The sequence below is a fragment of the Procambarus clarkii genome, chromosome 75, assembly GCF_040958095.1.
Source record: "Procambarus clarkii isolate CNS0578487 chromosome 75, FALCON_Pclarkii_2.0, whole genome shotgun sequence".
NCBI classification, from domain to species: Eukaryota; Metazoa; Arthropoda; class Malacostraca; order Decapoda; family Cambaridae; genus Procambarus; species Procambarus clarkii.
In genome coordinates, this window is record NC_091224.1 from 24,910,195 (window position 1) to 24,937,636 (window position 27,442).

The 27,442-nt window shown below is 36.6% G+C and overlaps 1 protein-coding gene across 4 annotated transcripts; it reads left to right on the top strand.

Annotated features, from left to right (window-relative positions):
- The first annotated feature begins 1,054 nt into the window (after nucleotides 1-1,054).
- Dlish (Dachs ligand with SH3s) lies at nucleotides 1,055-18,894 on the top strand. Of its 4 annotated transcripts, none has more exons than XM_045764296.2 (8): nucleotides 1,055-1,343; nucleotides 5,111-5,313; nucleotides 8,525-8,659; nucleotides 8,946-9,048; nucleotides 10,654-10,784; nucleotides 15,513-15,702; nucleotides 16,418-16,599; nucleotides 17,782-18,894. In XM_045764296.2, exons 1-8 carry the CDS (start codon nucleotides 1,295-1,297, stop codon nucleotides 17,944-17,946), a joined length of 1,158 nt encoding a protein of 385 aa, XP_045620252.1. In that variant the 5' UTR covers nucleotides 1,055-1,294; the 3' UTR covers nucleotides 17,947-18,894. The 4 variants fall into 4 exon arrangements, with proteins under 4 accessions (XP_045620252.1, XP_045620253.1, XP_069169493.1 ...); XM_045764297.2 differs by having other exon boundaries at nucleotides 1,056-1,343; nucleotides 5,195-5,313; XM_069313392.1 differs by lacking the exon at nucleotides 1,055-1,343 and adding an exon at nucleotides 1,444-1,466 and having other exon boundaries at nucleotides 5,195-5,313.
- The last annotated feature ends 8,548 nt before the right edge of the window (nucleotides 18,895-27,442 follow it).

Below are 27,442 nucleotides of genomic sequence, written 5' to 3' on the forward strand. Positions count from 1 at the left end.
AATATAAATTAAAGTATCTGAGTGAAAACCTGATTTTACAGGTCAAGTATTGGACATAAATAGGCAGGAGAGAATGGAGTGAGGTGAGGTACAATAACAAATGAATGGGAATTAGGTGGACACAAATATGAGCCGCACAAGAAATGCTGAAGGCCTATTGACCCATACGATGCAGCTCCTATCCATACATACCAACAGGCCCACACATGGATTATAATAGCATAAGATAGTAAATATTTACAATGAATTAGTGAGACAAATGTGTTCCAATGATCCTACTCAGATCGCCCTTTAATTGATCTATCAAAAATGGATCTAAATTATATAAACCACTGCTAATGTTCAAATTACTTTCTTTTGTAATCTGTATCAAAGCAGATTCAATTATGTTTCTGTTATAAGTGGATCTGTTATAATTGAATCTGCTTTGATATTATGTTTTGACATTATGTTTCTGTTATAAGTGGATCTGTTATAATTGAATCTGCTTTGATACAGATTACAAAAGAAAGTAATTTGAACATTAGCAGTGGTTTATATAACTTAGATACATTTTTGATAGATCAATTAAAGGGCGATCTGAGTAGGATCATTGGAACACATTTGTCTCACTAATTCATTGTAAATATTTACTATCTTATGCTATTATAATCCATGTGTGGGCCTGTTGGTATGTATGGATAGGAGCTGCATCGTATGGGTCAATAGGCCTGCAGCATTTCTTGTGCGGCTCATATTTGTGTCCACCTAATTCCCATTCATTTGTTATTGTACCTCACCTCACTCCATTCTCTCCTGCCTATTTATGTCCAATACTTGACCTGTAAAATCACTCCTTCTGAAGATGTATTAATATACGAAAGTACTTAATGAATTTATAGAAAAAAAGAGAGGGAGAGATAGAGATCATTATAGATATAGATCATTATAGAGATTTATCATGAGGACAAATGGTATCTTTGACAAACCGCCGGCTTCCTGTCCTCATCGAGGCCACTAGAGTGGTAATGACCCTCAGGTAAATCAGAGAGAGGGGGGGGGGAGGTGGACTCATTCTGAGATACGCGACGGACTGGTGCCACGTTTCCCATACCCACTTATTTCTAACATCACAATTGCCCCTTAGAATCAGGCCGGGTTAATTAGGATTAGAGCAGTTATGGTAATACATCGTATCCGTCCAATGAGCGGAGTGACCCGAAAACTCAGGTGCAGTGTAGACGGTTTTTTATTGATGTTGAGGTCAATACGCTCATAAACGTGGCACCACCGGCCTGATGCAGGCTATAGCAAGATGGCTTTCCTATGCCCAGTCAGAATCCGACGGAACAAGAAAAAGAAAGGTAATACGTGTGTTCTTTGGCACGGGGGAACTCTCGCGCTCCTCTCGGTGACAGTCCGCAAAAATCCAAGGCGATTTCGTCAGCAAGTTTAGTGAGAGATAGTGAGAAATGTGGTTAAAATAGGTAGGAAGGGAATGACCCTCTTTGGTCGGTGTGGGAGGTGGGTGGCTGGAGCGTAAACAAACGGGGTGTTTATGTTTATCATGTGAAGTGTGTGGTGTGAGTGTGTGTCCTGGCCTCCTACACCCTCCAGCTCGAGGCCCTCAACCACACTCTCGCCTCCCTCCACTCTTCTCTCTCCTACACCCAGTCTCTTGGCACTGAGAGGGTTTTAGCGATAAATAAACGGCATTTTGACTGAGCTGGGTTCTTACTGCTCTGTTCAAGTCTCTCACTCGTGATTTACAGTATCTTACTTGTGTCAGAACGATCTTATAGTTTACTTGTGCTCTCCAGAAGGAAAAGACAAAGAAAACTTATAATTGCAGTACATTAAAACATTTTCTCAGTTATGTATTAATACATTCATCAAAGTATTCTCTGTAAACTGAGGTACTAAATGAGTCTTTTTCCCCCATTTCACCTCACTCGTTGCCTCTACTCGTACCCATTGTTGATGTGACGACTTATATTAAAGTTTGTAACTAGCTCATCAAGATTGTAACTGGCTTAGCTAAATGAATTGTGGGGTTCAGTCCCTGAGCCCATTATGTGCCTCTGTATCCCTTTCCACTACCGCCCACAAGATGGGTATGGGGTGCATAATAAATTAACTAAACTAACTAACTCGTAACCTAAACTGGACAACTTTACCAACGGTAGCAAACCAAACGTCCAGAAAATTGTCGCAAGTTAAAGCTGTAGCAACTTGTCTTGATAACCTTTAGTTCTTTGGTTCAGGATAAGTCATCCCAATTCCAACTTGGCTAATTCCATTAGCCACTTTTGTTGTGGCCCTCGGCATGCAAGATATATATTAGGTTAGGCTAAAATATGTTTCAAGGCTAGGCTAGGTTACAGTAACTAGTTTAGCTTATTAGTGTGTTGGAAATTCAAGTAACTCATCATGTTACCCTTAAACTCACCACAGGGGGTATTGTCTTTGAAGAGCAGCATCAATATTCCATTTGCTGCACATTTGAGATGAGTGGTATTGTTGATCACACTTATGTGAGAGCTGGCATTAATAATGTATTAGGGCAAGGTTGCTGATAGTCTTCCTATTAGATATGCATGATAACCTATCATTATCTAACCAAACCTAACCTACCTTATCTAACCAAATCGTATGTATCCTTATCTAACCTAACCCTACTTATCCTTTATCATATAGTATGTGACTGTGGCATGCTGTTCCCTTTTAAATTGTGGCAACCCCAACCTGACCATGTTAGACACATACAGTATATACCCCATAGACATCAGGGTGCAAAGTTGGGTTCAGGCTGGCACCAAGCATCTGGCCTCCAACCTTAAACACATAGACATACAGTATTTCTAATTTATAAATACAGTGTATATATATAATATATGTATATATATATAAATATATATATATATATATATATATATATATATATATATATATATATATATATATATACGTCAGACCACGGAGGAAAATGAAACGGGAATTTCCTTAAGTACTTTCGTATATTAAATACATCTTCAGAAGGAATAGGTTAGGTAGGTTTCATTCCTTCTGAAGATGTATTTAATATACGAAAGTACTTAAGGAAATTCCTGTTTCATTTTCCTCCGTGGTCTGACATTGTCACATTCTTAATCACGTGTTTATTTTCGTGATATACACACACACACACATTATATATATATATATATATATATATATATATATATATATATATATATATATATATATATATATATATATATATATATATATATATATATATATATATATATATATATATATATATATATATATATATATATATATATATATATATATATATATATATATATATATATATATATATATATATATATATATATATATATATATATATATATATATATATATATATATATATATATATATATATATATATATATTATATATATATATATATATATATATATATATATATATATATATATATATATATATATATATATATATATATATATATATATATATATATATATATATATATATATATATATATATATATATATATATATATATATATATATATATATATATATATATATATATATATATATATATATATATATATATATATATATATATATATATATATATTATGTATGTATGTATGTATGTCGTACCTAGTAGCCAGAACGCACTTCTCAGCCTACTATGCAAGGCCCGATTTGCCTAATAAGCCAAGTTTTCACGAATTAATTATTTTTCGACTACCTAACCTACCTAACCTAACCTAACTTTTTCGGCTACCTAACCTAACCTATAAAGATAGGTTAGGTTAGGTTAGGTAGGGTTGGTTAGGTTCGGTCATATATCTACGTTAATTTTAACTCCAATAAAAAAAATTGACCTCATACATAATGAAATGGGTAGCTTTATCATTTCATAAGAAAAAAATTACAGAAAATATATTAATTCAGGAAAACTTGGCTTATTAGGCAAATTGGGCCTTGAATAGTAGGCTGAGAAGTGCATTCTGGCTACTAGGTACGACATATATATATATATTTATATTACTGTATTTATATATTTATATTACTGTATTTCATTCACCTGGACTATCAAAGCCTCAAACAACTGATCACCAGAGCAGTAGCCAGCAGCTCTTAACCACCTCACTTCTGGGCACCCAAAATAAAGGAGGAGCTCTACTAAATGCAGCTTGTATCCATTTGAGATGAGGCCTTCCCTAGGTTGCGACTTGAGTATAGAGGAATTAGCCGATCCATGTCCCAGTCGTAGAAATTCCTAACCACAATAAACATGGATAATGACGTTTCATTCACCTGGGCTATCAGAATGCAACCCTTCAACTGTTGTACCTTTCCTGAATAAACATATTTATTTATTTATTTATTTGTCTAACTCCCAGGTACCTAGGTAAACAAAGGCATTAGGTGAAAGGAAACTTACCCAACCATTTCTGTTGGGCGTGTGATTCAAACCTGGGATTCCCGATTGTGAGTTAAGAATAAACCCCATTGTACTGTATTAATTATAATTTTATTTAGAAGTTCAGTACAACTAATCAGCTGTCTTAACTTTATAATATTATTAATACAATCCTTATGGTGAATATTGTTCTTATATACAGTATGGGACAAGTGTTTATTCCATTTGTTTAAAATACGAGAAAATCTGTCTATTTAACTGAAGTCCTTACTTCCAGCCTGCCTACTCATCTCGCACACATCATCTCTCTCCCTCCTATATATATATTTCTGTGGTTTGTGTTATAAGGAGTTAGGAGCAGCTATTTCTACCCTTGTTGTGGGACCTCACAATACTCATCTTGCAGGTACTGCTTGTGTTTATTGTATTCAAAATTCTATATTTGAGCAATTTCTTGCCCTATTCTACTTTACGTGGGTCCTTCAATCTCTGTTCCTTTAAGAGGTTAGTCAATAGCTACCTAACACAACACAGCCACTAGATATATTTTCTAAACCTGACACTCAATTGAGGTTTGCCCATGTTCAGAGTCTGACTATAAAATTATTACTCAGTAGTACCATCAGCATTTGTCTGATGCAATTTGAATTAATTGGTTGCCTCACAACATGGGTTTGTTCCTCAGGGTCAGGGGGGTATGTGTCGGAGGGGGAGGAGAAGGTGGTGCGGGCTCCTGGGCTCGGTCGCATCACAGGCTCTGCTTCCATAGAGACGCTGGTGCGGGTTGGCTTGGAGAAGGAGGCTGGCCTCTCGCCCGACAGCAAGATGGTTGTCCTACATGACTTCACGCCCTGCGTTGATGATGAACTGGAAGTGAAGAGGGGTAGTGTAAGTTATTATGCAATTATTGCTTGCTTTTTAACACATTTTCATGAAATGTATTTTGATAAGAGTTACTGTATTAGTAATTTAGCTTTTTTCTTAGTTGGCTCTCGGTAACTCCCTGGTGCATTGGTTCTGGTATCACAGACATCCACAAAACTACTGGACCTATAGACTTGTTGGCCTAACAGAATGCCAGGACTGGAATGTGGTGTGCCACATTCTGACAAGGGGAGCCAGGGCATTTGAAATCTACCCAAAACTAAGTACACCAGGCCAAAAATTATACTGTATAGGTGAAGCAAAATAAACTACAGTTCTGTATATCGTGATTCAGTAGAGAAAAGATGGATTCAGGGGAAGGGTAGTTTGCTCAGTTTTGGAAAGCCAGTTCCTATTTGGCTGGGTAGCTTGCTTTTCTCTTTGGCTTTGTTGAGTATTTTGTGATGGTTATGGGATGGCTCCCATACTCATGAGTTAAATTATGCTGTTTTCAGCTTTCAGAATGAATGAGAATTCATGCTCACTCTTATGGATGATCATCAGTGTTTTTAAGCCCTAACAGACATTTCTGTTGCTGCTGTCACTGCATGATGAGTTTTGATGATGAGTTTTATGTACAGTATTTTTTTCACCAGCAGAGGTGGGATATTTGTTGCTGCTGGACATCTATGTTGGCTGTGCTGCCACCCTGGGTGTTGGCCTATTAGGCTGCTGCCACCATCTTCAGTTAGTGTTATGATGCCCTTATCTGTCCTGTCAGAACATTGAACACCTTGATCACCTGATTTTTACCTGCATAGTGTTCCCATTTTGCCAAGTTTGGCTGAAGGCATTGTAACATTTTCTGCACAGGTTGGTGCTTCACCAATGCCGGAACAAAATGTTGCAGCTTCTTTGTTCCTTCAAGGAATTTTTATTCTTCATTTTACCCTTAAGGTTCTTTAAGATTTGGTTCTGTGGTGCCCAGTGTGTTGGGCCTTAGCGTAGAGTTAGTTTCCAGCTCTCACCACACCAGCCAGGGGTTGTAATTTCTTTTGCACCACCTGTACTTTATGGGTGGTTTTACTTGGTTTGGGTCACAATGCTCCTTTGTTTCTCTATGAACACACCAGATTCTGTTTGTTGTGGTTGGTAGGCCTGCACTAATCCAAAGCCCTGATTAGTTTTGTGGATGTGTCTGGTAAAAGAGCAGTCCACTGGGAAGCTACTGAAGCCACCCATAAATGTTTCATTAAATTCAATGCTTGATTTTGTGCATACTAGTATTTTATTTTATTTTTATTTATATTGTGATTCCAGACATTATGACCAAACCACACACCAGAAGATGAGGAGACGATGACGTTTTGTTCTTTCCTTGACCATTATCAAGTCGATTGTGATAATGGTCCAGGATGGACCGAAACGTCGTCGTCTCCTCATCTCCTGGTGTGTGGTTTGGTCATCATATCTTCAGCCACGTTATTGTGACTCATCGTCTGCATTCCAACCATTCTTTTATTAACATTTTATATAGGTTTCTGTTGTCTTAACAAATTTGAACTACATCTTTTTTGAGCACTGGTACTGTACTAATATTAACACTTTCGCTGCCTGATCATGCATATTCCGTCATAAAACCAAAAAGCGGAGAGTGCATGCAAAATTTTTTGCAGTGGTTTATTATTAAGTATAAACATTGTGCGTGAATGAGTTTAACATCAGGTTGTGTGCTCACCGGAAATGCTCGGCCTACCTTCCCGTGTGATTTGGGTGCCTAACTGAGCCAGTGAAAGTGTTAATTATATTATAAGTTATTAGTAGATTTAGGCCCATTACAATAATTCAAACAATTCCTCTACCAAATCTCCCCGAAATTTTTTAATATATGCAATTTATTATATTTCTGCTATTTTGTTAGCAAGTTTTCAGCTTGATAAAGTGATGAGGGGTAGATGTAGATGCCCCTCAACACCTGCCCCTGTCACATCCAAACAAATCTCCCTAAAGGCAACCCAATTTCCCCCCCCCCCCCCCCCCCCCCCGAGAAACAAAGTCTTCATGGTTTTACTTGTGATTTTTTCGTGTAGTTGCCAGCAATGGCTAACTTACTGCGCACCTCATACTAGACCCTGTGAGCAGTAGCACAAAAGGATTACACAATTCCCAAAAGGTCTTAGTTTTATATTATTTGTGGCTCTCCCAAATCTTGCAAGTGAACCTGGAAGCTGTTCTCCTTTTTTATACAAATTTTGTAGCACAGCGATCATTCCTAAATCTCTTAATTCAAGTGTATACAGTGTTTGTAGTTGTGGCATCAGTTTAGTAATGCTTTCTTATAATCATACAGTGCTTGATTGTTCCACACACATCATTCTTTATGTGAGAATATATTGTGCCAGTGCTTGGAAGGCTCTTATATAATAATAATAATAATAATTTTTATTTAAACAAAAGTACATGCATACAAAATAGGATACAAGAAGAATGTAGGATTTATAGGTAAGGCAAGTACAGTACTATGCCTAAAGTCACTAATATGCAGAGCATTTTAGGTATGATGTGGAAAAAATACTTAAAGCTAAAGACTTAAAACTATTTGAGATCAAAAGCAAAAATGAACTGAAGTAAAGAAATTGAAAAAATGACAATTATTACATGGTGATTGGTACCGCAGAAATTGCAACAGAACAACAGTAATTTACACTAAATAAACAGAAGAAATACAATTTTATTTTTATTTTTACACAGCAAATTTACAGATTCAGTAATTAATGTTCAGTAATAGTGATTTATCATCACCAAACCTTACCTTAATCCATTTATCTTGGATTTTATATATTAATAACATTTTCTGAATATTATTTTTGTATTGTACACTGTATCAGAATGGCTCTGTTTTTAAGTCTTTAAATTTAATGTTATCCTGTATTTAAATTCAAAATCATACATAGTGTAGCTGTGATCTTGTTATCTTGTCACTCAAGTCTTACTCGAGTACTGTAAAGTACTGTACTTTGCAAGTATTTACCTACTTATAAGTTTCTTAGATTAAGGACCTGCCTGAAACGCTGCACGTACTAGCAGCTTTACAAGAATGTAATTACTATGCTATGTATCCTCACAATCCCAATGTACCTTCTTGTATATATAAATAAATAAATGGTGGTACTCCCTTATATAATAAATAAAATATATAAATACTCAGCTCTGAAACAGTTTATGCATTTTCCAGGTTGTAAATGTACTTTATCAGGAAAATGACTGGGTATACGTTATCGCGGAGCATGGCCAACAGGAAGGCTTCATCCCTCACTCCTACTGCGCACCATTCGGGTCACAGCTCGGGGAACTTACCATGAACCATAAAGTATGTGCCCCTACTTCATATTTGCCATGTGGATAAAACAATTTATGTTATTCTAATACAATTGAACAGATGGTTTGACACTTGTTATGAACCACAGTAATAACTTGTAAACAGCTATCCTTGTATAGGCATTTGTGTATATTATATTTGGATGTCTGAATAGGGTGTCAGTTCAGTATTTGATTGAAGAAAGTACATTTATTAAGTATACAGTATTGTGGACACATTTTCTAATCAGAGAACTTATATCATACATGAAAAATCAATTTAATTTTCTTTACCACAGAAAAAAATGCCTCGTGAACATAACTCATTGGAAGGAGGAGGCGGAGGTGGCCTTGATACAGACCACAACACTACAATAGGTACTATCAACTCTGGAGGCACAGGTGTGTATATTTGGTCACTGTTATGATGTATGTACTGTTTGGACACTTGGGATGTTCAGTTAATGTAGTTTGTGTCTCTGGTACTGTTTGCAAGTTTCTCTTTCTCAGTAATTTAACAGTTTAAGAGAGATATGAAACACTATGAAATCGTTTTAATATTTTGTGCAATCATTCTGGGTTCGAAGGTATAGGGTAGTATTTGGTGTAGTAGTTGGCACGTGTCTTGGCTTCTCATGTCTCAGTGTTGGGGACAATGAGCTTATTATGCTTATTGAGGTTTCCCTTATTGTTTTACTATCATATTTCAAATTGTTCTCAGATGTGACAAATTATGACAGGCTTTACATAAAAAAGGACTACCTTAGATCTTGAATGGCATTGTCCATTACAGTTGGATAGGTAAGTCACCCAGCCATGTAAAACTGCATTTGTTCATTTACTTAGTAATGAGGTATGTTTAATGGAATAGTAAATCATTTAAACTCGGTTTTCATGCCTTGCTTTTGCTGTAAACTTCACTCACTATCAACGGAAGAGCCTCTTTCTGAGACTTATTGAGACACTGTCAAATGATTTAATAAATGTCTTGGTGGCCTGCATATGTTAACAAATGTTTGGTGTTCATCTGGCTGTCATTCAAGTCACTGACCAAATATTTGATATAAAAATAGCCTAACAAAACTTTAATATCAAGTTTGCAGGAATACTCGTAGAGGTAAGTGTAGCAGATCATCGTCACCTACTACTAGAGTGAGTGTAGAGTGTAGCTAAAGGACAATGAGCCAGAGAAAGGGCACCTCTATTACCATGTGGCACCAATATCATTTAACACACCCATTACCATGTGGTATCCCAATACCAGTTAATGCACCCTTTACCATGTGGAACCCCAATACCAGTTAATGCACCCTTTACCATGTGGAACCCCAATACCAGTTAATGCACCCTTTACCATGTGGAACCCCAATACCAGTTAATGCACCCATTACCATCTGGCACCCACCCTGATGCACTTGCAAAACTGTCAAATCTCATTTTTACCTCCCACAGTAGTGTCATGGGAGACTAAGGTTATTTAACTAAGGTTTATTTAACATTTAAACATTTAACATTTAAATTATTTTCAGAAATGTAAGATGAAAATGTATTGCATCGTTCGAAATGTTAATGAATTTTTTTATTTTTAACATAAAAGTTTCTTAATATTGATAACAAGGTGAAATTTTTTAGTTCTACGTACACTGCATACCTAACTTTTACTATTAAAATTAGCTTAGCTGTATTTTTCAAACCTTTAAAGGTTTTATGAAAAAGATATATAAGAGGCGACGTGTTTGTCTATCCTGCTGATTTTTTAGAGTTGGTTTGATTTTGTATTTTTTGTTTGTTTACATACTTAAAATTTCCTTAGATTAAGGACCTGCCCGAAACGCTGCGCGTACTAGTGGCTTTACAAGATTGTAATTACTATACTATGTATCCTCACAATCCCAATGTACCTTCTTGTATATATATATAAATAAAAATAAAATAAATAATGTATTGCTTAACTCCACAAACTCAACTACATTTTGAATAACAGATATGAGTGTTATGTTCTTACAGATAATCCAGGACTGGTGGGATCAGATAATGAGAGTTATGGAGGGAAATTAATAGGCAGTCCGCCCAATAGAACTTCAGATTCTTCTATCCAAAGTGGCACGGCTACACCGGACATTCATCCGTTTTTCAAGGTTTGCCAACATATACACTGTATTAATTTGTGTTCATTATGTTTATTGTATATAGGCCAACCATTTGTCCTTTGCATACATTGTAAAGGAAGTAAGCAAGACAGTAATTATATAAAGAAAGCACTAAACATGGCTATACTGCATAGCATTATGCATGTCTCAAGAGATTCAAGAATTCCTAGATATCACTCAGCATGCCAATACAGAAGCAGAAAGACAGTCATAGGCATTCTGTGTTAAAGAATTTATATTTGCTTTGCATACTAGTGGCTTCATTAGTATGTGTAACTCCTGTCCCTTCAATTGTCTATTCCTCTTATGTACTTTGTGTACACATTCTTATGAATAAAATTATGAAGTTTTATGTGAATATAAAGACAGTGAGAAAGTAAAATTTCTGATTATCCTGAAAATTGGAATATTGAGCCAGAAGAAAGTTGACTAAGTAGAACATAGCAATTAGGAGAGTAAGGGGGGGGGGTCAATTATCAGAGGAAAGCTCCAAGCCATTACAACTATATAGCACTGGGAAGGGGTCGGGATTTGGGATGGGACGGGGGAAAGGAATGGTGTCCAACCACTTGGACGGTCAGGGATTGAACGCCGACCTGCATGAAGCAAGACCTGTCGCTCTACCGTCGGAGAGTAAGGGGCCGTGTTTCTATTCCACCTAGTGCCCATGAGTTAACCTTGTGTGGCTGGTAAGTGACCATGCCAAGGAGGTTTCCCACTTCCTATTACTGTATGGTGGAAGGAGGATGGCCATGGGGATAAGTCACATTTCATAGCACATAATTTGTTATTGGTAGTAACTAACTAACTACCTTTCCAATGGTTATGGATCCATTGAGTGACATGATAGAACCCGAATATGGAATAGATTTCCGAGATGGGACACATTCAGATTGCTTCCTTAAGGGCAATATCTGCTAGGACATCGCAGACAACACTAATATGACTGGATTTCCAGCAAAACTTGACTTGTCTTATAACTGCTAAAGGTGAGAAACATTCACTGTTGAAAATAGGGGAAGTGTGTGTGTATTTTATAAGTGTAAACATTAGAATATGTTTTACACTAATAGAATTTTCATACAAGTGTGTTATGTAAAGTGTAGAGGTTATCATATATGAATTATCATATATGTATTACTGGTCTTTATTTAATGAAGTTGATAATCATGATAACTCCTCAAATTATCCCCTAAAATACATATGAAACATGATGGCATGAAGGCCACCAAGTAATGAGATTTTATTATAGCTTTACACTCCTGTCTTTATATTCATACATTTTTAGCCTGGAATTTGTTATACATACCTAAACTGTCATTATTTTTATTTTTCTAAGCTTATGTTTTTCCCAGTTTATGTTTTAGGATCTGTTTTGGCAATCTGTCATCAGGGATTATTATTATTATTATCTTTATTGACAAACATTAATTACAATTTGCCTAATATTTAATAGTCTGTATTCAACTCAAACCTTAGAAATCTAATACTTGATAACAGACTGAACAAAAACCACCTAATTATCGCAGGGGACTTTAATATTGACCTCTGCGAGCCAGAACACCCTACTGCTGTTAGCTTCCTCAACTGTATGAATTCCTGCCTCCTCATACCCTTAATCACTAGACCTACTAGAATCACTGATAGCACTGCCACGACTCTAGATCACATCTGGACCAACATAACCTCTCCGCTTACTTCAGGTATAATCACCGATAGCACTACAGACCACTACCCCACATTTCTCTTAACTAACATTAGCAAACCACCTCTAGAAACAAGGGAGTTAAGCTTTAGGCTGCACAATGAAACTGCTATAAACAATTTTATAACTGCTGCTGATAATGTCAACTGGGAGTCCGAGTTAGGTAACATAGGGGACATCAACCTAGCAGTGCAATCTTTTCTACAAACAACTCTTAGCCTTTATAACACCCACTGTCCTAGGCTTACAAAACAAGTCACAAGCAAAAGGCTTAACAATCCTTGGCTTACAAAGGGAATACTGAAATCCATTAACAAAAAACACGACCTTGAGAAGAAGTATAGGTTAGGAATTGTCTCCAAAGAATTCTCAAAGAATTACTCATTATTGCTATCTAAGATAATTAGACGAGCCAAAACTAAATACTACGAAGATAAATTTACTCAAATAAAGAGCAACATTAAACAAACTTGGAGCACAATTTCACAAATATTGGGATCAAAGAAATCTTTAAATAACAAACCGACTCTCCTGTCTAATAACGATGGTCAGCTTTCAGCCTCTGATTCTGCTATTGAGTTCAATAGGTTCTTCTCTTCCATTGGTTCATCCCTTGCAAATGATATTCCATCTTCCAGTACTGACATTAAGGACTATCTTACAGGTAACTATCCACAGTCTCTGTACCTAAAGCCTATTAACTCCACTAACGTCAATGAGATAATCCTTTCCCTTAAAACCAAGTCTGGTGCCCTTGAGGAGATACCAACTTTAATTTACAAAAAAGCCTCCAGATCTTTAGCCCCTGCTATTGCTTTGCTCTTCAACAAGTCACTTGAACTCCAAACCTTTCCAGATATTCTAAAAAAAGCGAGAGTAACGCCTGTCCACAAATGTGGTGACCCCACAGATGTTAACAACTACAGACCTATATCAATCCTGCCAAACTTGTCAAAAATTTTTGAAAAACTTATATACAAGCAGCTTTACTCATATCTAGCCAAACTCAATATACTTAGCCCTTGCCAATATGGCTTCAGACCCAAAAAAAGCACTAACGATGCACTTATTAGTATGCTTAACTCGATTCATACAGCTCTTGATAAAAAGGAGTTCCCTGTTGGGTTATTTGTGGACCTGCGTAAAGCTTTTGATACTGTCAACCACCATAACCTTCTTCTTAAATTACATCATTATGGAGTCAGAGGACACTCCCTACAATACCTCGAGTCCTACCTTACTGACAGGCTCCAATATGTTTCTGTGAATAATACAATTTCTCCCACCCTACCCATCAACATTGGTGTTCCTCAGGGCAGCATACTTGGCCCTCTCCTCTTTCTCATCTACATTAATGACCTTCCAAATGCCTCCCAACACCTCAAACCAATTCTATTTGCTGACGACACAACCTTCATTTACTCCAGTCCTGACCCTCTTGCTCTAAATGCCACAGTAAATATTGAGCTAAATAAAGTCCATCTTTGGCTAACTGCCAACAAACTCACCCTTAACATTGACAAAACCTTCTATATTCTGTTTGGCAATAAATCTTCTAGTCTTATAAATCTCAAAATAAACAATACCCAAATTTGTAACAAATTAGATGGCAAATTCCTTGGCATTCTCATTGACCACAAGCTGAATTTCCAGGGACACATTCTAAATATATCAAAAAAAGTTTCAAAAACTGTGGGCATTCTTTCTAAGATCAGATATTATGTACCACGCCCTGCCCTGGTGACTCTCTATTACTCCCTTATCTATCCTTATCTCAACTATTGTATTTGTGCTTGGGGTTCTACTACCCAAAATCACTTACGTCCTCTAATTACCCAACACAAAGCCGCTATTAGAACAATATCCAACTCTGGCCCCAGACATCACTCGGTACCCCTACTCAAATCTCTTAATATGTTAGATATTAAGTCACTGCACATTCTCTCATGTGTATTATACATATATAAAACGCTAAACTATAATGCCAATCCTGATCTTAAAAGCTTCATAGAAGGTTGTAACAGAACCCATGAGCACCACACCAGAAATAAATACAGTTTTGATATTCCTAGAGTACGTCTTAATCAAACTAGAAATGCTCTGCAAATCAAGGGGCCCAGAATGTGGAATGACCTTCCCAACCATGTTAAAGACTGTACCTCTCTCAACCAGTTTAAGATAAAAACTAAACACTACCTAATAAATTCCCTGTAATCTACCTCACTCCTCTATTGTCAACCCATGTCTGTTATTTTCTTTTTTTTTTTTTTTTTTTTTTTTTTTAATCAACACTGTTTGTCAACCTATTGTATTTGTGCTGCTTTTTCAGTCATGTTCCCCCTTTTTTTTTATCTTTATTTGTATTTGTTCTCAACATCTTTTATTCTTTATGCTCAATTAGTATTAAGTTCTAGATATTAATGTTTTTCTTGCCCGAAACGCATTGCGTAATAGTGGCTTTAGGCATTGTATGTACTAGCTCTATCTATATATCAATCCATTAATGTAACATCACTTGTATGTATATACCTTACCTGAATAAACATCTGAATCTGAATATGATGAATTCAATTAGGTCTTATTAGAGTGAGGATAATGCTGGGATTCTCTGTTGCACAGGACAGAGGATCATACACATCACAATAGGTTTAAACTGTAGGCTGAAGCACATATATATATCATGGTTATAATCAACTACATTAGACTGTATACACCTTTCTATGTACAAATATGTAAATACAACTTTCTATTGTGCACTGCCATACACAGTGTGTATGTTTCATGGGTCAAGGTAAAAATCATTACATCGACATAAACCTATGATCCTTATTTTTATCGTACATGTGAAACCCAGATAATAATAGTTTAAATTATGATATGATAATATCAAATGGTAAATTCAGGTAAATGATAACTGCATTATCCCATGAATCATCATATGGTGATAACCGCACTTTAAGGGTTAAAGAATTCCCTTATTAATGATTAAAATAATTTCTTTTCTCATTAAGGATCCTGCTGGCAGGTACATTGTCTTATACACCTTTATTGCACGTGATGAAAATGATGTGAGTGTAGAGCGTGGAGAGTTCGTAACTGTACTCAACCGTGAAGATCCTGATTGGTACTGGGTTCTAAGATCAGATGGACAGGAAGGTTTTGTTCCATCTGGATTTGTCTATCCAGCGGATGTAATACAAGGTATGTCTTGCTAGTTTTGATGTAAAAATTTAATTGCTGTTTGTCCTTTTCACATGTAGAATCTTATAAATGATTATTTAGTGGAAATTGTGGTTTGATGATAAAGAATTTTGCCATGTGAAATGCTATTGCACATGCCTGAGAAAAGTTAATTAGAATACTGTACACTATAATAAGGTTGTATGAATTTTGTAATTTAAGAGGTTTAATGATTATTGTTAGTAATTTTCAAGGGTGAGAACTCCATTTAAGAATGAGTACATCATTTTACATCAATTGTGATTCTCCTTTGATTAGATAAATCCCTTTCATTCTGATGATGTTCCTTACCTTAGTATAAAAAAGCTATGTTGATACTATAGCCAAACTCACTGAGTTTAGTTGTACATTTTGATCTTTACCATTACAAATATTTGGTGTTGCTCTAGATGTGGTCAAACCCGATGGAAGAATGTGTATGTGCACCTTGTTTACATATGTGAATCTGTGTGTGCACCTTGTTTACATATGTGAACCTGTGTGTGAACCTTGTTTACATATGTGAATCTGTGTGTGAACCTTGTTTACATATGTGAACCTGTGTGTGCACCTTGTTTACATATGTGAAACTGTGTGTCACCTTGTTTACATATGTGAACCTGTGTGTCACCTTGTTTACACTATGGACAAATTGTATACATGATGTAAATAGAGTTTTATCTTATAAATATTTCAGATCACCTGGATCAAGGTGGGGGTACAACTGGTGGCGGGGTGATGGTGGGCACGATACATGGCTTAGGTAGCGTCGGGGGGCACCAGTTGGGCTATGGGGCCTCCCAGCATCATATAAATCCTGGGAACAGCGACGACCTTCGGTTTCATGGCTCGGAACTTGTCATGCTCTATGATTATAAGGTGTGTGCCTCTTGGTGCCATTTTATTCACTAAATTTGTTTGTGATGCTTGTTTAGTCAAAATTTACACTTTTTAACTAAATTTGCCACTAAAGGGCATTCATTGAGAATAATTCATGTTACTCCTGTGGGCCATGCTCAATGAGGCGTTAGTGTTTAGGTGAGAAACCTGCAGGAAGAAGTGAATGACAGTGGTTTTGTGCACTTTAGTGCATGCTTAATGTTGCATCAGTCACAGTGTTGTTAAATGTGTGTGTAATGAATGTATTGTGTATGATCAGATTAACATTATTTGGTATGTTACTTGTATAACACAGTAATGCCATTTTGTATAATGTGGTACTGGTTCCATGTAGAACAAGCACATTGTATACAGTATTTAAATACCATCCTGGTGTGTTATATGTTATACAACACAAATGGGTTAAATTTTTGCACAACTAAACATTATGGCATGTTTCCTTACACCTCTGCTCATCTAACATTAAATAGGCACCTAGGAGTAAGGCAACTCCTGGTAAAGGTCAGTCATCTGCCTAGGGAACTTCTATAAGTCTTAAGAGGCTACCTGCTTCTGACAATGGGAAACACAGCACTAACACAGCACTAACAGGATAATGTTTGTAATAATCTAATTCCCATTGTTGGGGAACAGGAGGCCTCTGTATATATACACTTTGTGCTTGTATGAGGTCCCCCAAGGTAGAACTACTGACCCTTCCCAGGATGCAACTCCACAGCAGTTTTCCAACTCCCAGATACCTATTTACTGCTAGATGAACAGGTTTATTATGTGAAAGGAAACATGCCCGACCATTTCTGTCTCACTTGGGAATCAAACTCAGGATCCCTGTTTGTAAATAGAGAATAAAGCCAACAGTACTACTTACTTGTTCATTACAACTTGGTCCCAACTCATTCAGAAATCATTCCTTTTGTTAAGTGTGCATTGTTAATATAGAATCTTAATAGCCTACTATTATCCATGTGTTATAAATTACATTGAGTATGGTTTCATTTTGTTTTTGACTTTTAAGATAATTTGCATGTTACCATTGAGAGATTCTCATGCAAATTAATGCTTTGCAGTTCTTTCATAGATGTAGGACAGTTATATATATTTTGAAGTTAGATTATTTTCCCCTGCTACTAATAAGTTCTAATTGTATTATTTTATTTACAGGCACAAGCCCCAGATGACTTATCAGTGCGTCGAGGAGACTGGATCTATGCTGACTTGAACAATCAGACTGTAGATGGATGGCTGTGGGCATATGCTCCAAAGACTCGAAAGTATGGCTTTATACCAAAGGCTTACGCTCGGCCTCCTGCGATGACATCCCTATAGAAATAAAACAGGTGATGTGTACATAGTTCTCTGTGAAGCTGACTGTGTTTGTGATTTCTGTACTAGATAATCAAGATCAAATCAGGGTCAGTGTTGCCTAATGTACAGATGGCAGCCCTTAATGGTGCCTAGTGTACAGATAGCAGCTCTCAGTGGTGCCTTCAGAGCTGCATAATGTATAGTTAATAACTGCAGTGGCGCCTTCAGAGGTGCATAGTGTACAGATGGCAGCTTTCAGCAGTGCCTATTGTACAGTTGGCACCCACTTTTCAGAGACACCCCCCTCACAAAATGACTGGTTACAGTAATCTGTCTCGAACAGTATTGTATAGAAAAATATATTTATCTGTTTATACCCTAATCTCATTTATGCTACTCACGATTATTTAAATACACATAGGATACATCATTCATTGTAAGCTGAACATGAAATTTGGTGTTGAAAATGCCACCTGTGCCAAATATAAAGTCAACTCATTCATTTTTAATCTTTTCTTATAGATGTACTGTGTTTTTTCTTTAGCTTTTATATATTTGTACATGATATTGTTAATTTTTTACCATTCAAGTTAATTGTAATATATTTAGTATTTTCTAATTTATTTTTTCTTTTATACTGATCAATAAATGAGGTGACAGCTGTCCACATGTGGAAGATGAATCTGTTGGATTTGTTGTAGTTTATGTGAGACTTTGTGTACCTTTTCTACCCCATTAAATTGGGAATTGATTAAGGTTGACAGAAAGAATGGCAGCCATGGTAATTTCTTGTCCTTGTCAGTGACATGACAGCACTTTACTTGAGATGAGACTACAGTTCTAAGTTGAGAATGAACCATATTATTAATTATTTAAAGATTGTCTGTATATGTGAATGAATATATTGTTGTAAATGAGCTGGACTTCTCTCGGCTTCAAAATTTGTATTAAGATGAAGCTGTGATTTAATTATTGTTTTATTCTCTATGTTAATGTCTGTTCTTTCCTTCAAAAATCTACATTTGGAAAAGTTAATTTGTGGAAACAGTATTTACTTAATGGTACTAATGTACAGTATTTTTTTTTATCTCTTTTTGTATCTTAGAGTAAAACAACTCTATTAAATTCAACTAGTATAAAGCACATTGACAGTGATACATAGGTAATTATACAAGCAATATCCTTCAGAATATATTTTGTGCCTAGGTTTTTTTTATATTTAGAAAACCTGAGAGCAAGCAGCTATAATTACTGAAAACATACTCTATATTTCCACTTTCAAACTCCTCAGTACAGAAGAATGATGTCCACAACATGTAAGCTATATTTCATTTAGTAATGCATGGCAACTTCAGATTAAAAAAAACTACAATAACATTTTAAACTCTTGTTGAAGAATTCTATCTATTGGATGGAACAGTATAGCTAGATTAGTTCATTTATTATGCACCCCCATACCCATCCTGTGGGTGGTAGTGGAAAGGGTTACAAAGGCACATAATGGGTTCAGGGACTGAACCCCAAAATTCATTTAGCTAAGGAATTTATAGTTTTGATGAGCTAGTTACAAAATTGAATGTATATTGTTACATAACCGTTCAGGGTTCAAGACTGACCATAAGTAGTTTCTAAATTGTGTAACTTACATATGTGGAGAGCTTGTGTCAAAATTGATGTTTATCCTGCACACTGCCCCCCCCCTTCCTCATCCAGTGGGCAGCGGTGGAAAGGTTTTGTCATTTACATTTACTAGTCATCCCCAGTTAGCAAACTGGGGATATTTGGCTAAAATTTCTAGTAGTAGATAATTTTGAATGAAATATTTACACATTTCTTGAACATTGTAAACAAATTCCATTAAATTAAAATATTTAAGGGGAATATCCAATGCCATGGTAAGTATGCTCAAGGAGGAACCCTAAGACTAATTGGATAAAGGGTATTATCCTTAATGTATATATATATAGCACTAAGCCTCAAGTCCCATAGCAAGTGCTACTTGGAACTTTTTTGTTCAGAGTAGCTGAATCTAAAACAACAACAGCTGCTTCAAGTCTGGAAGACACCATCTGGTATCATAATTTGTTTCATGAGATACCCACTCACACTTGGGTGTTGATAGTGCTTAGCTTCATCTCGCCCCCGTCAATACATTATGTAATCAAGAGGTTATGTACATGCAGACGATAAGTCACAATAACATGGCTGAAATATATTATACATATATATATATATTATATACTGTATATATATTATATATATGCATGATCAAAGTGTAGACTTCACCATCAGCTACCTTCAGTGTGTGTACTCACCTAGTTGTACTCTTCTAGTTGTACTTAGGGGAGTTGAGCTGTGGCTCTTTGCCCCCATCTCTCAACTGTCAAAGGAACAAGGTTTTTGTACATGAAGATAGCACATGAGAATGTGTGGAGTGAGTGTATATTTAGCATGTTAAGGGACTTAAATAGAGGGGGGGGGCTGTGTGTTGTCTGAAGACAGAGTTTTGTTATAGTTCTGATAGCAAGTATCCGCCAAGTGATGATAGGCTTGAAGTAATTTGCAGTGGTTGAACCCTCATGCACAGATACCGGATGTTAGATAGTGATAGATTAGTGTATAGTATAATGAGAAGAGAGCAGAGTGGGGGACATAAAATCTGATTTTAGAAAGTATACCAACTGTTTTTGAGACTTTTTTTTTTTTTTGTCTATGTGTTGTATGTTGGTGCTGAAGTTCAGTCCCTTGTTTTTGTATAGGCAAGGAACTTCCCCTTATTTGTATTGGTAATGTTAACATTGTCTATCTGAAGTTGAATCTCATTTGATGACTTAATACCAAATAAAATGTAGAAGGTTTTTTCTATGTTTAGTGTAAGTTTGTTAGTTGACATCCATGAGTGAACATTTTAAATTTACTGTTGACAATATTATTTAATGTGTGGGGGTTGGGGTCAGAATAGACAAAGGTAGCATCATCTGCAAATAGTATAGATTTAAGAATGTTAGAAACATTTGGCAGATCATTGTTATATATAAGAAATAGGAGAGGTCCCAAGATGCTACCCTGTGGCACCCCCTACTGTCAGTGGTAAAGTGGGGGAGGTTATGCTATTGATGACTACATATTGGTGTCTGTCACTGAGATAGGAACGAATATACAGTAGTCCAGAGTAAGGCCTCGGATACCATAGTGTTAAAGTTTAAGTAAGAGGTAGTTATGGTTTACAGTATCAAAAGTTTTATAAAGTAGGAATATATAGAGCTGTTTGTAAATATTTTTCAAATTTTTTGAAAGTATAGTATAGGTAGATTTGATATTGGTCTGTAATTGTTTGTCAGCTGTCTCGCCTCTTTTAGCAACTGGTGTCCCTCTTGCTTTTTTACGGATTTCAGAGATTTGAGAGAGATTCACTCTAGAGATTTGTTGAATAGCAGAGCTATGGGTAGTGCAAGAGCAAGGGTAGCACTCTTATATATCATGGATGGTATTTCATTAATGTTCCCAGCTTTGGTTTTAAGTGATTGAATTATGGATATAATGTCTGTCATGCTGACTGGTAAAAGAAGTAGGGAGTTAGGATAGCTGCCTGTGAGATATATAGTGTCTGGGTCTCTGGGATTTTTTTGGCAAGGTTTGCACCAATTGATGAGAACCTGCTGTTGAATTCAGTTGCTAAGTTCTAAGTCTGTTGCAAGTGTGTAACAATCTTTGGAGAGTTTTATCTGCTTATGTGATTGTTGTTTAGAGCCTAGGATGTTAGAGATGACTTTCTATGTACTTTTCATATTTCCTTTTGCTTCTTTAAATCTATTCTCATAAAAGGAAGCTTTGGCTCTTTGTATTATATTGGTATGCATTGATGAGTATCTCTTAACTTCTTTTGTAACTAGGATCATTTTTTTGTTTTTCATATTCGTATTCCTTTTTAACTGCTTTAAGTATGCCACTTGTGAGCCAGGGGTTGTTTAATCTTTTGGCAGTTACTTTCTTAGTGAGGAGAGGACAGTGTGTGTTGTAGAGGCTTTGAATTTTGGAGAGAAAGATGTCGGCTAATGAATTTATATCCTGTGTATTGTTGAGTTCAGATTCCCAGTTTATATTGTGAAGTGCATTTTATCTTAATTTTCCCAGTGCTGTGATGCATAATTATATGGACATCTCTGAATGATTATATGCACATGTCTACATGCATTGTTAACTCCCAGTGTGTGTATATTATGTCACTAGAGGCTGAACGTAATCATCACTCTCTCGAGGGTTGTAATACACTGTTTAAGGTATTAATTCCTGTTGTGGAGGATGGGAGTCCTTTACTTGTTTGTGTAACGAGATCCTCCAAGGTCCAATTACCAAACTTTCCCAGAATGCAACCCACAACGGTTTCCTATCTCTGGGTACCCATTTAATGGTAGGTGAACAGCAGTATCAGGTGAAAGGAAATGTTCCCAACCATTTCTGTCCTAATAGAGTTCGATCTTGGGATTCACAATTGAGAGTAAATAACATAGACCACTGAAGTGCCTTCCCAGTGAGTTTGATGGCAACCAGAATTACTGTGAATTACAATTATTAATACAAAAAATTATGTATTTATACTGTACTCTCAACTACAAAACGTGAATAACGAATAATGACAGTGGTTTTGTCAAATAGGCTACCAGTACAAATTTTCATTAACAGTGTCAGCAGTTAAGTAGCCAAGATAAAAATCTGGTAATCAAATTCAAATGTTTATTCAGGTAAAGTACATACATACAAGGGGTGATACAAATATTGATGAATTTATAGATAGAGCTAGTACATACAATGCCTATAGCCACTATTACGCAAAGTGTTTCGGGCAGGAAAAACACTAAAGACTAAAACTTAATACTAATTGAGATTAAAGTATAAAATGTGTTGAGAAAATATAAAAATAAAAAAGGGGGAACATGGCAGAAAAACAGCAAAAATACAATTTGGTCGACAAACTGCATTGTTTAAAAATAATAGACATGGGTTGACATTATAATAATAATAATAATAATTATAATTTTTATTAAAAATTAGGTAAAGGTACATACATAAAGAGATTTTACAATGTTTGTTGGCTTTATAGATAGAGCTAGTACATACAATGCCTTATAGGGGTAAGGTATAACTTGTACAATTATAGGGGTAAGGTAGGTTACAGGGAGTTAATTAGGTAGTGCTTAGTTTTTATCTTAAACTGGTTGAGAGAGGTACAGTCTTTAACATGGTTGGGAAGGTCATTCCACATTCTGGGGTCCCTTGATTTGTAGAGCATTTCTACTTTTATTAAGTAGTAATCTTGGAATATCAAAAAAGTATTTGTTTCTGGTGTGGTGCTCATGGGTTCTGTTACAACCTTCAATGAAGCTTTTAAGGTCAGGATTGCCATTACAGTTCAGCGTTTTATATATACATAATACACATGGGAAGATGTGCAGTGACTTAATATCTAACATATTCAGAGAGTTGAGTAATCTTCATTGTAATCTGCAATAAAACCCAATGGCATCATGCAAAAGAGCATAAAATATATTCAGCTTTCTACATTTTGATAATTCAGTTTTACATTAATTGCTAGGAATCTGTTTTTATTTAATTTATTTACAGTATTTAAATAGTAATTGTTAGCATGTTTGTAGCATTTTTAGGTTAATGTTTTTTTAAGTGTTAAATTTGCGATATTTATCAGTGAATATTTGTAATATCCTCCGTATGACATTTATTTTGTAATTCAAATACCCGTGGTTTTATTTATGGGCGTAATCCATAACTACCAGTTGTTTAATTAAACATTGCACATTTAGTTACAGTATAATACATTTTTGAAAACCTCTGTACATTACAAAGGAGACAGGCTTTAATTCTTAACCAATGGCAATTCTAGTGTCATAAATGATGGTGCTAGTCCCTCCAGCCAGCGCTTTGACGACCTCTTCATATGGCACAACTACGGTATTTATATTTACCAGTAACTTAACTTGTTTTGGGGGCGTCAGTGTGAGCGGAGCTGGGAGCAGTGAAAGTGGCAGAGCAGAAGAGAAACTTCTGCTTCTCCTGCTACGTCAACCGTGTCTTTAGGGGACACTAGACATACGGTCAGCCTGTTGAGGATGGCAAGGAGAATGATTGGGAAGGGTAGAGAGCATATTTAATGTGGATAATAAGTATCTGGGGCGAGTAGATGGCACTTAGGGGGGTTAGATGGCATCTGGGGGAGGACAGTGGGTATGTTACTGGGGGGAGACTGCAAGTTGAGGAGGACCTCGAACAAGTTAGGAAGGGTTTAGAGGGTAATTGGTGCTGACAGCATAAGTAGGGGGAACAGAGGACGGGTTAGGAGCAGCAGCACGTGCTGAGGATAGACGCCATTGTGACAGACGAATGATAGTGTTTGGGAGGGCTGATGAGGGCAGTGAATCTGACTGGAGAAATGTGTTGAGTGGGGTATCTTAATGGTCCATTTTAGGGCCAACCCTTTTCGTCATGTACATCAATGACATAGATTAGAATATTACAAATCACATTAGCAAATTTGCAGATGACACTAAAATTTACGTGACTTTTCTTACCCCCCATCCTTTTATCTCTCGCTCTCTCGTATATTTTCTTCCCCCCCTCCCCCCTTTTCCAGCAACAGCCTGAAGTCAGGCTTTCACTGAGTAACTAACGTTAGACTTGAAGAAAGTTCTGACGTACCAGTACTGCTGCCGGATGGGAAACTGCGATGGTTGTAGGTGTGATATGGGTGGTCGTAGTTGCTGAGGGGGGGGGGGTGTGGAAACGGGGATAATGGTGGTGATTACAGTCCTGGGGATTCTGAAGGAGCTAGACATGACGGTATTGGCGGAGGCTGGTGGTGGTGGTATTAGTAGAGATGAGGGAAAAAATGATATGGTCCATGAAAGATCTCTTGGCACAGTTACACTACCTGCCGCAGGTAAGACATGAGATTCAAATTATATTTGAAAAGCCTAAATTTATCTGAGGGCCACTAACACCAGTGGCCTGGAGGACAGGAAACCTTTGACCTTGTCAAAGGTTCCCCCCATTTGCCCTGATCATTTTTTCAAGTTGGATTTTAAAATGAAGCAGCGGTTTGGCAGTTATGGCTTCGTCGGGTAGACGGTTCCACGGGTTTATAACCCTGTGGGTGAAAAAGCATATCCTGTTCTCATTCTTACAATGTGGCTTGATGAGCTTGCAACCGTTGCTCATGTGTTATATCTGACCTTTTGAAGAAATTATCAGGATCAGTATCCCTCATTGTTTAGCATTTTAAAAGTTTCAATGAGATCCGCCCTGTTATGCTTGCTTTGCAGTGTTAGTACTGTGGCCCTAAACCGTTACTGATACGAAAGTTGACTTAGCTCTGGGATGATGATTTATAATATAAATAATTTCTACATAACTATTTGAGCGTAATCCTGCATTTGAGCGGAAGGGCGGGGCCCATCATCTAGGTAGAGGGCCCAGTGTCCACAGTGCTGTTGGTGCTGGAGGTGATGGGAGAGGTATGGTTGGCGATAGATGAGACTTGAGGCAGTTAGGGTGAGGCCACAACGCTTTCGGTGGTTAACGCCACTTTGGGGGAAGCAATCAGTAATTATGACCAAGCAACAAACACATTGGTCGATAACACTAGAGTTTCTCTCAAAGTGTAATATTTACTTACTCGTGTGTACCACCTGTGTTTGTGAGGGTCGGATTCAGACTCCTGGTCCCGCCTCTCAATCAATAATAGACCGGTGTGATCTCTCAAACTTATTTATTTACATACAAAAAGGTACATTGGGTTTGAGAGAGTACATAACATTGGTGTTCTTACATTCTTGCAAAGTCACTAAACACGCATAGCGTTTCGGGCAGGGCCTTAATCAAACAGTTAAGGTAACATGAATAGGTATATTGTTGCAAAATTTGAGTTCAACATAATAACTACAATATAAATTGTAGTTACGATAACATTGATGAAGATGTATGTCTTGTGTACTAATATTGGGTAGCACAAGATACAGTGTGAGTTTGAAGCACAAGATAGGAAACTGAGGATGAAATTAAGTACTTTTTGGTTTTACTTTTGAATTAAGCATAGGTTGGACAATTGTTTAATTCATTGGGGCGTGAGGTTCAAAGACAGTCCTTTTATTTGCATGGAGTGTTTGCACAGATTTAGTTTGACTAGGAATATCAAAGATATATTTATTTGTCCGAAACGCTTTGCGTGCTAGTGGCTACACAAGAATAAGAACTCTTGTAAATATAAATATAACAAAAAAAATCTGGTGTGGTGCTCTGGGATTATATCAAGGAAGCTCGTTACATCTATCAAGGAAGAGTTTCAGATCAGGGTTGGCATTTAGGAACAAAGTTTTGTACGTGTAAATAGGACAAGAGAATGTGTGGAGTGTATGTATGTTTAGCATGTTTAGGGACTTGCACAGTGGGGCTGTGTCTTGTCTGAAGACAGAATTTGTAACTTTGAGTCATATAAGATAGGGATAGATTAACTAGTAAGTACAATGAGAGGAGAGCAAAGTGGGGCACGTAATATCTGATTTTAGAAAGTATACCTACAGTTTTTAGACTCAATTTGGCTGTGTTTAATGTGGATGCTGAAGTTTAGTCTCTTGTCAATGTATAGGCCAAGGAACTTTCCCTTATTTGTATTGCTAATGTTAACATTGTCTATCTGAAGTTGAACTACACTACTTTCAGTACACTACTCCCAACTGTGACCACTCTCTAAGTCACTACAGTACTCTCTCCTCGCCCTCTCCAAAGGACAAGATAGCGGAGTCAGGAATTGGGTATGCTGGTGGGCACACTGCAGCCCGGGCGCCCCTCAAATTCAAATTCAAATTTGTATGCAGGTAAAAGTGCATATATAGATGATGAGTTACAAATGTTGGATTTATAGATAGAGCTAGTACATACAATACCTAAAGCTACTAATACGCATAGCGTTTCGGCCGCTCATTTCGACCACTTTTCTGGCTCATTTGGGTACTAAGTTCTCCCGTGTCCCCTTGTTCATGCACCACCCGTGCTAAATAGTTTCTTTTCTTTGGGTTTATATATATTTTATTACAAGCCCGCTTGGGTTACTTTAATTTGTGTGAATAAGATTGTTATAATATGATTTAATGTTTACTAATTGAGTGATACGAAGAGTGTGGTTAGGTTGAGCTCATAACTGCTGGAAGCTCAGTAACCACACAAGTTTCATTCAGAACCAAGAGACCCCTCGGGTCTGGGTACCTTTAACCACTGCACTGCGCAAAGCGCCTTTAGGCGCTCAGAGAGTTGTGCTTTTTGTTTTTTAATTTGACTATATTTTAATGTTTTTTAATGTTTTCATTACTATTTGTGTTTTGAAATGGAAATAGTTGACTTTGCAAACATTTTGACATTAAATTTACCTGAACATTTGTAAAAATAACAAAAATATGTCCTTGACAATTGCACCAAGACGTTTTTACCGAAAATAGGTGAGCAGTGCAAG

What these genes read in the sequence shown, in the direction of transcription:
- Dlish (XM_045764296.2), top strand. Translation starts at nt 1,295, where the DNA reads ATGGCTTTCCTATGCCCAGTCAGAATCCGACGGAACAAGAAAAAGAAA. An exon ending in TCCAGCGGATGTAATACAAG is followed by an intron (nt 15,703 to 16,417) that starts GTATGTCTTGCT and finishes TAAATATTTCAG; the next exon opens with ATCACCTGGATCAAGGTGGG. An exon ending in TCATGCTCTATGATTATAAG is followed by an intron (nt 16,600 to 17,781) that starts GTGTGTGCCTCT and finishes TTTTATTTACAG; the next exon opens with GCACAAGCCCCAGATGACTT.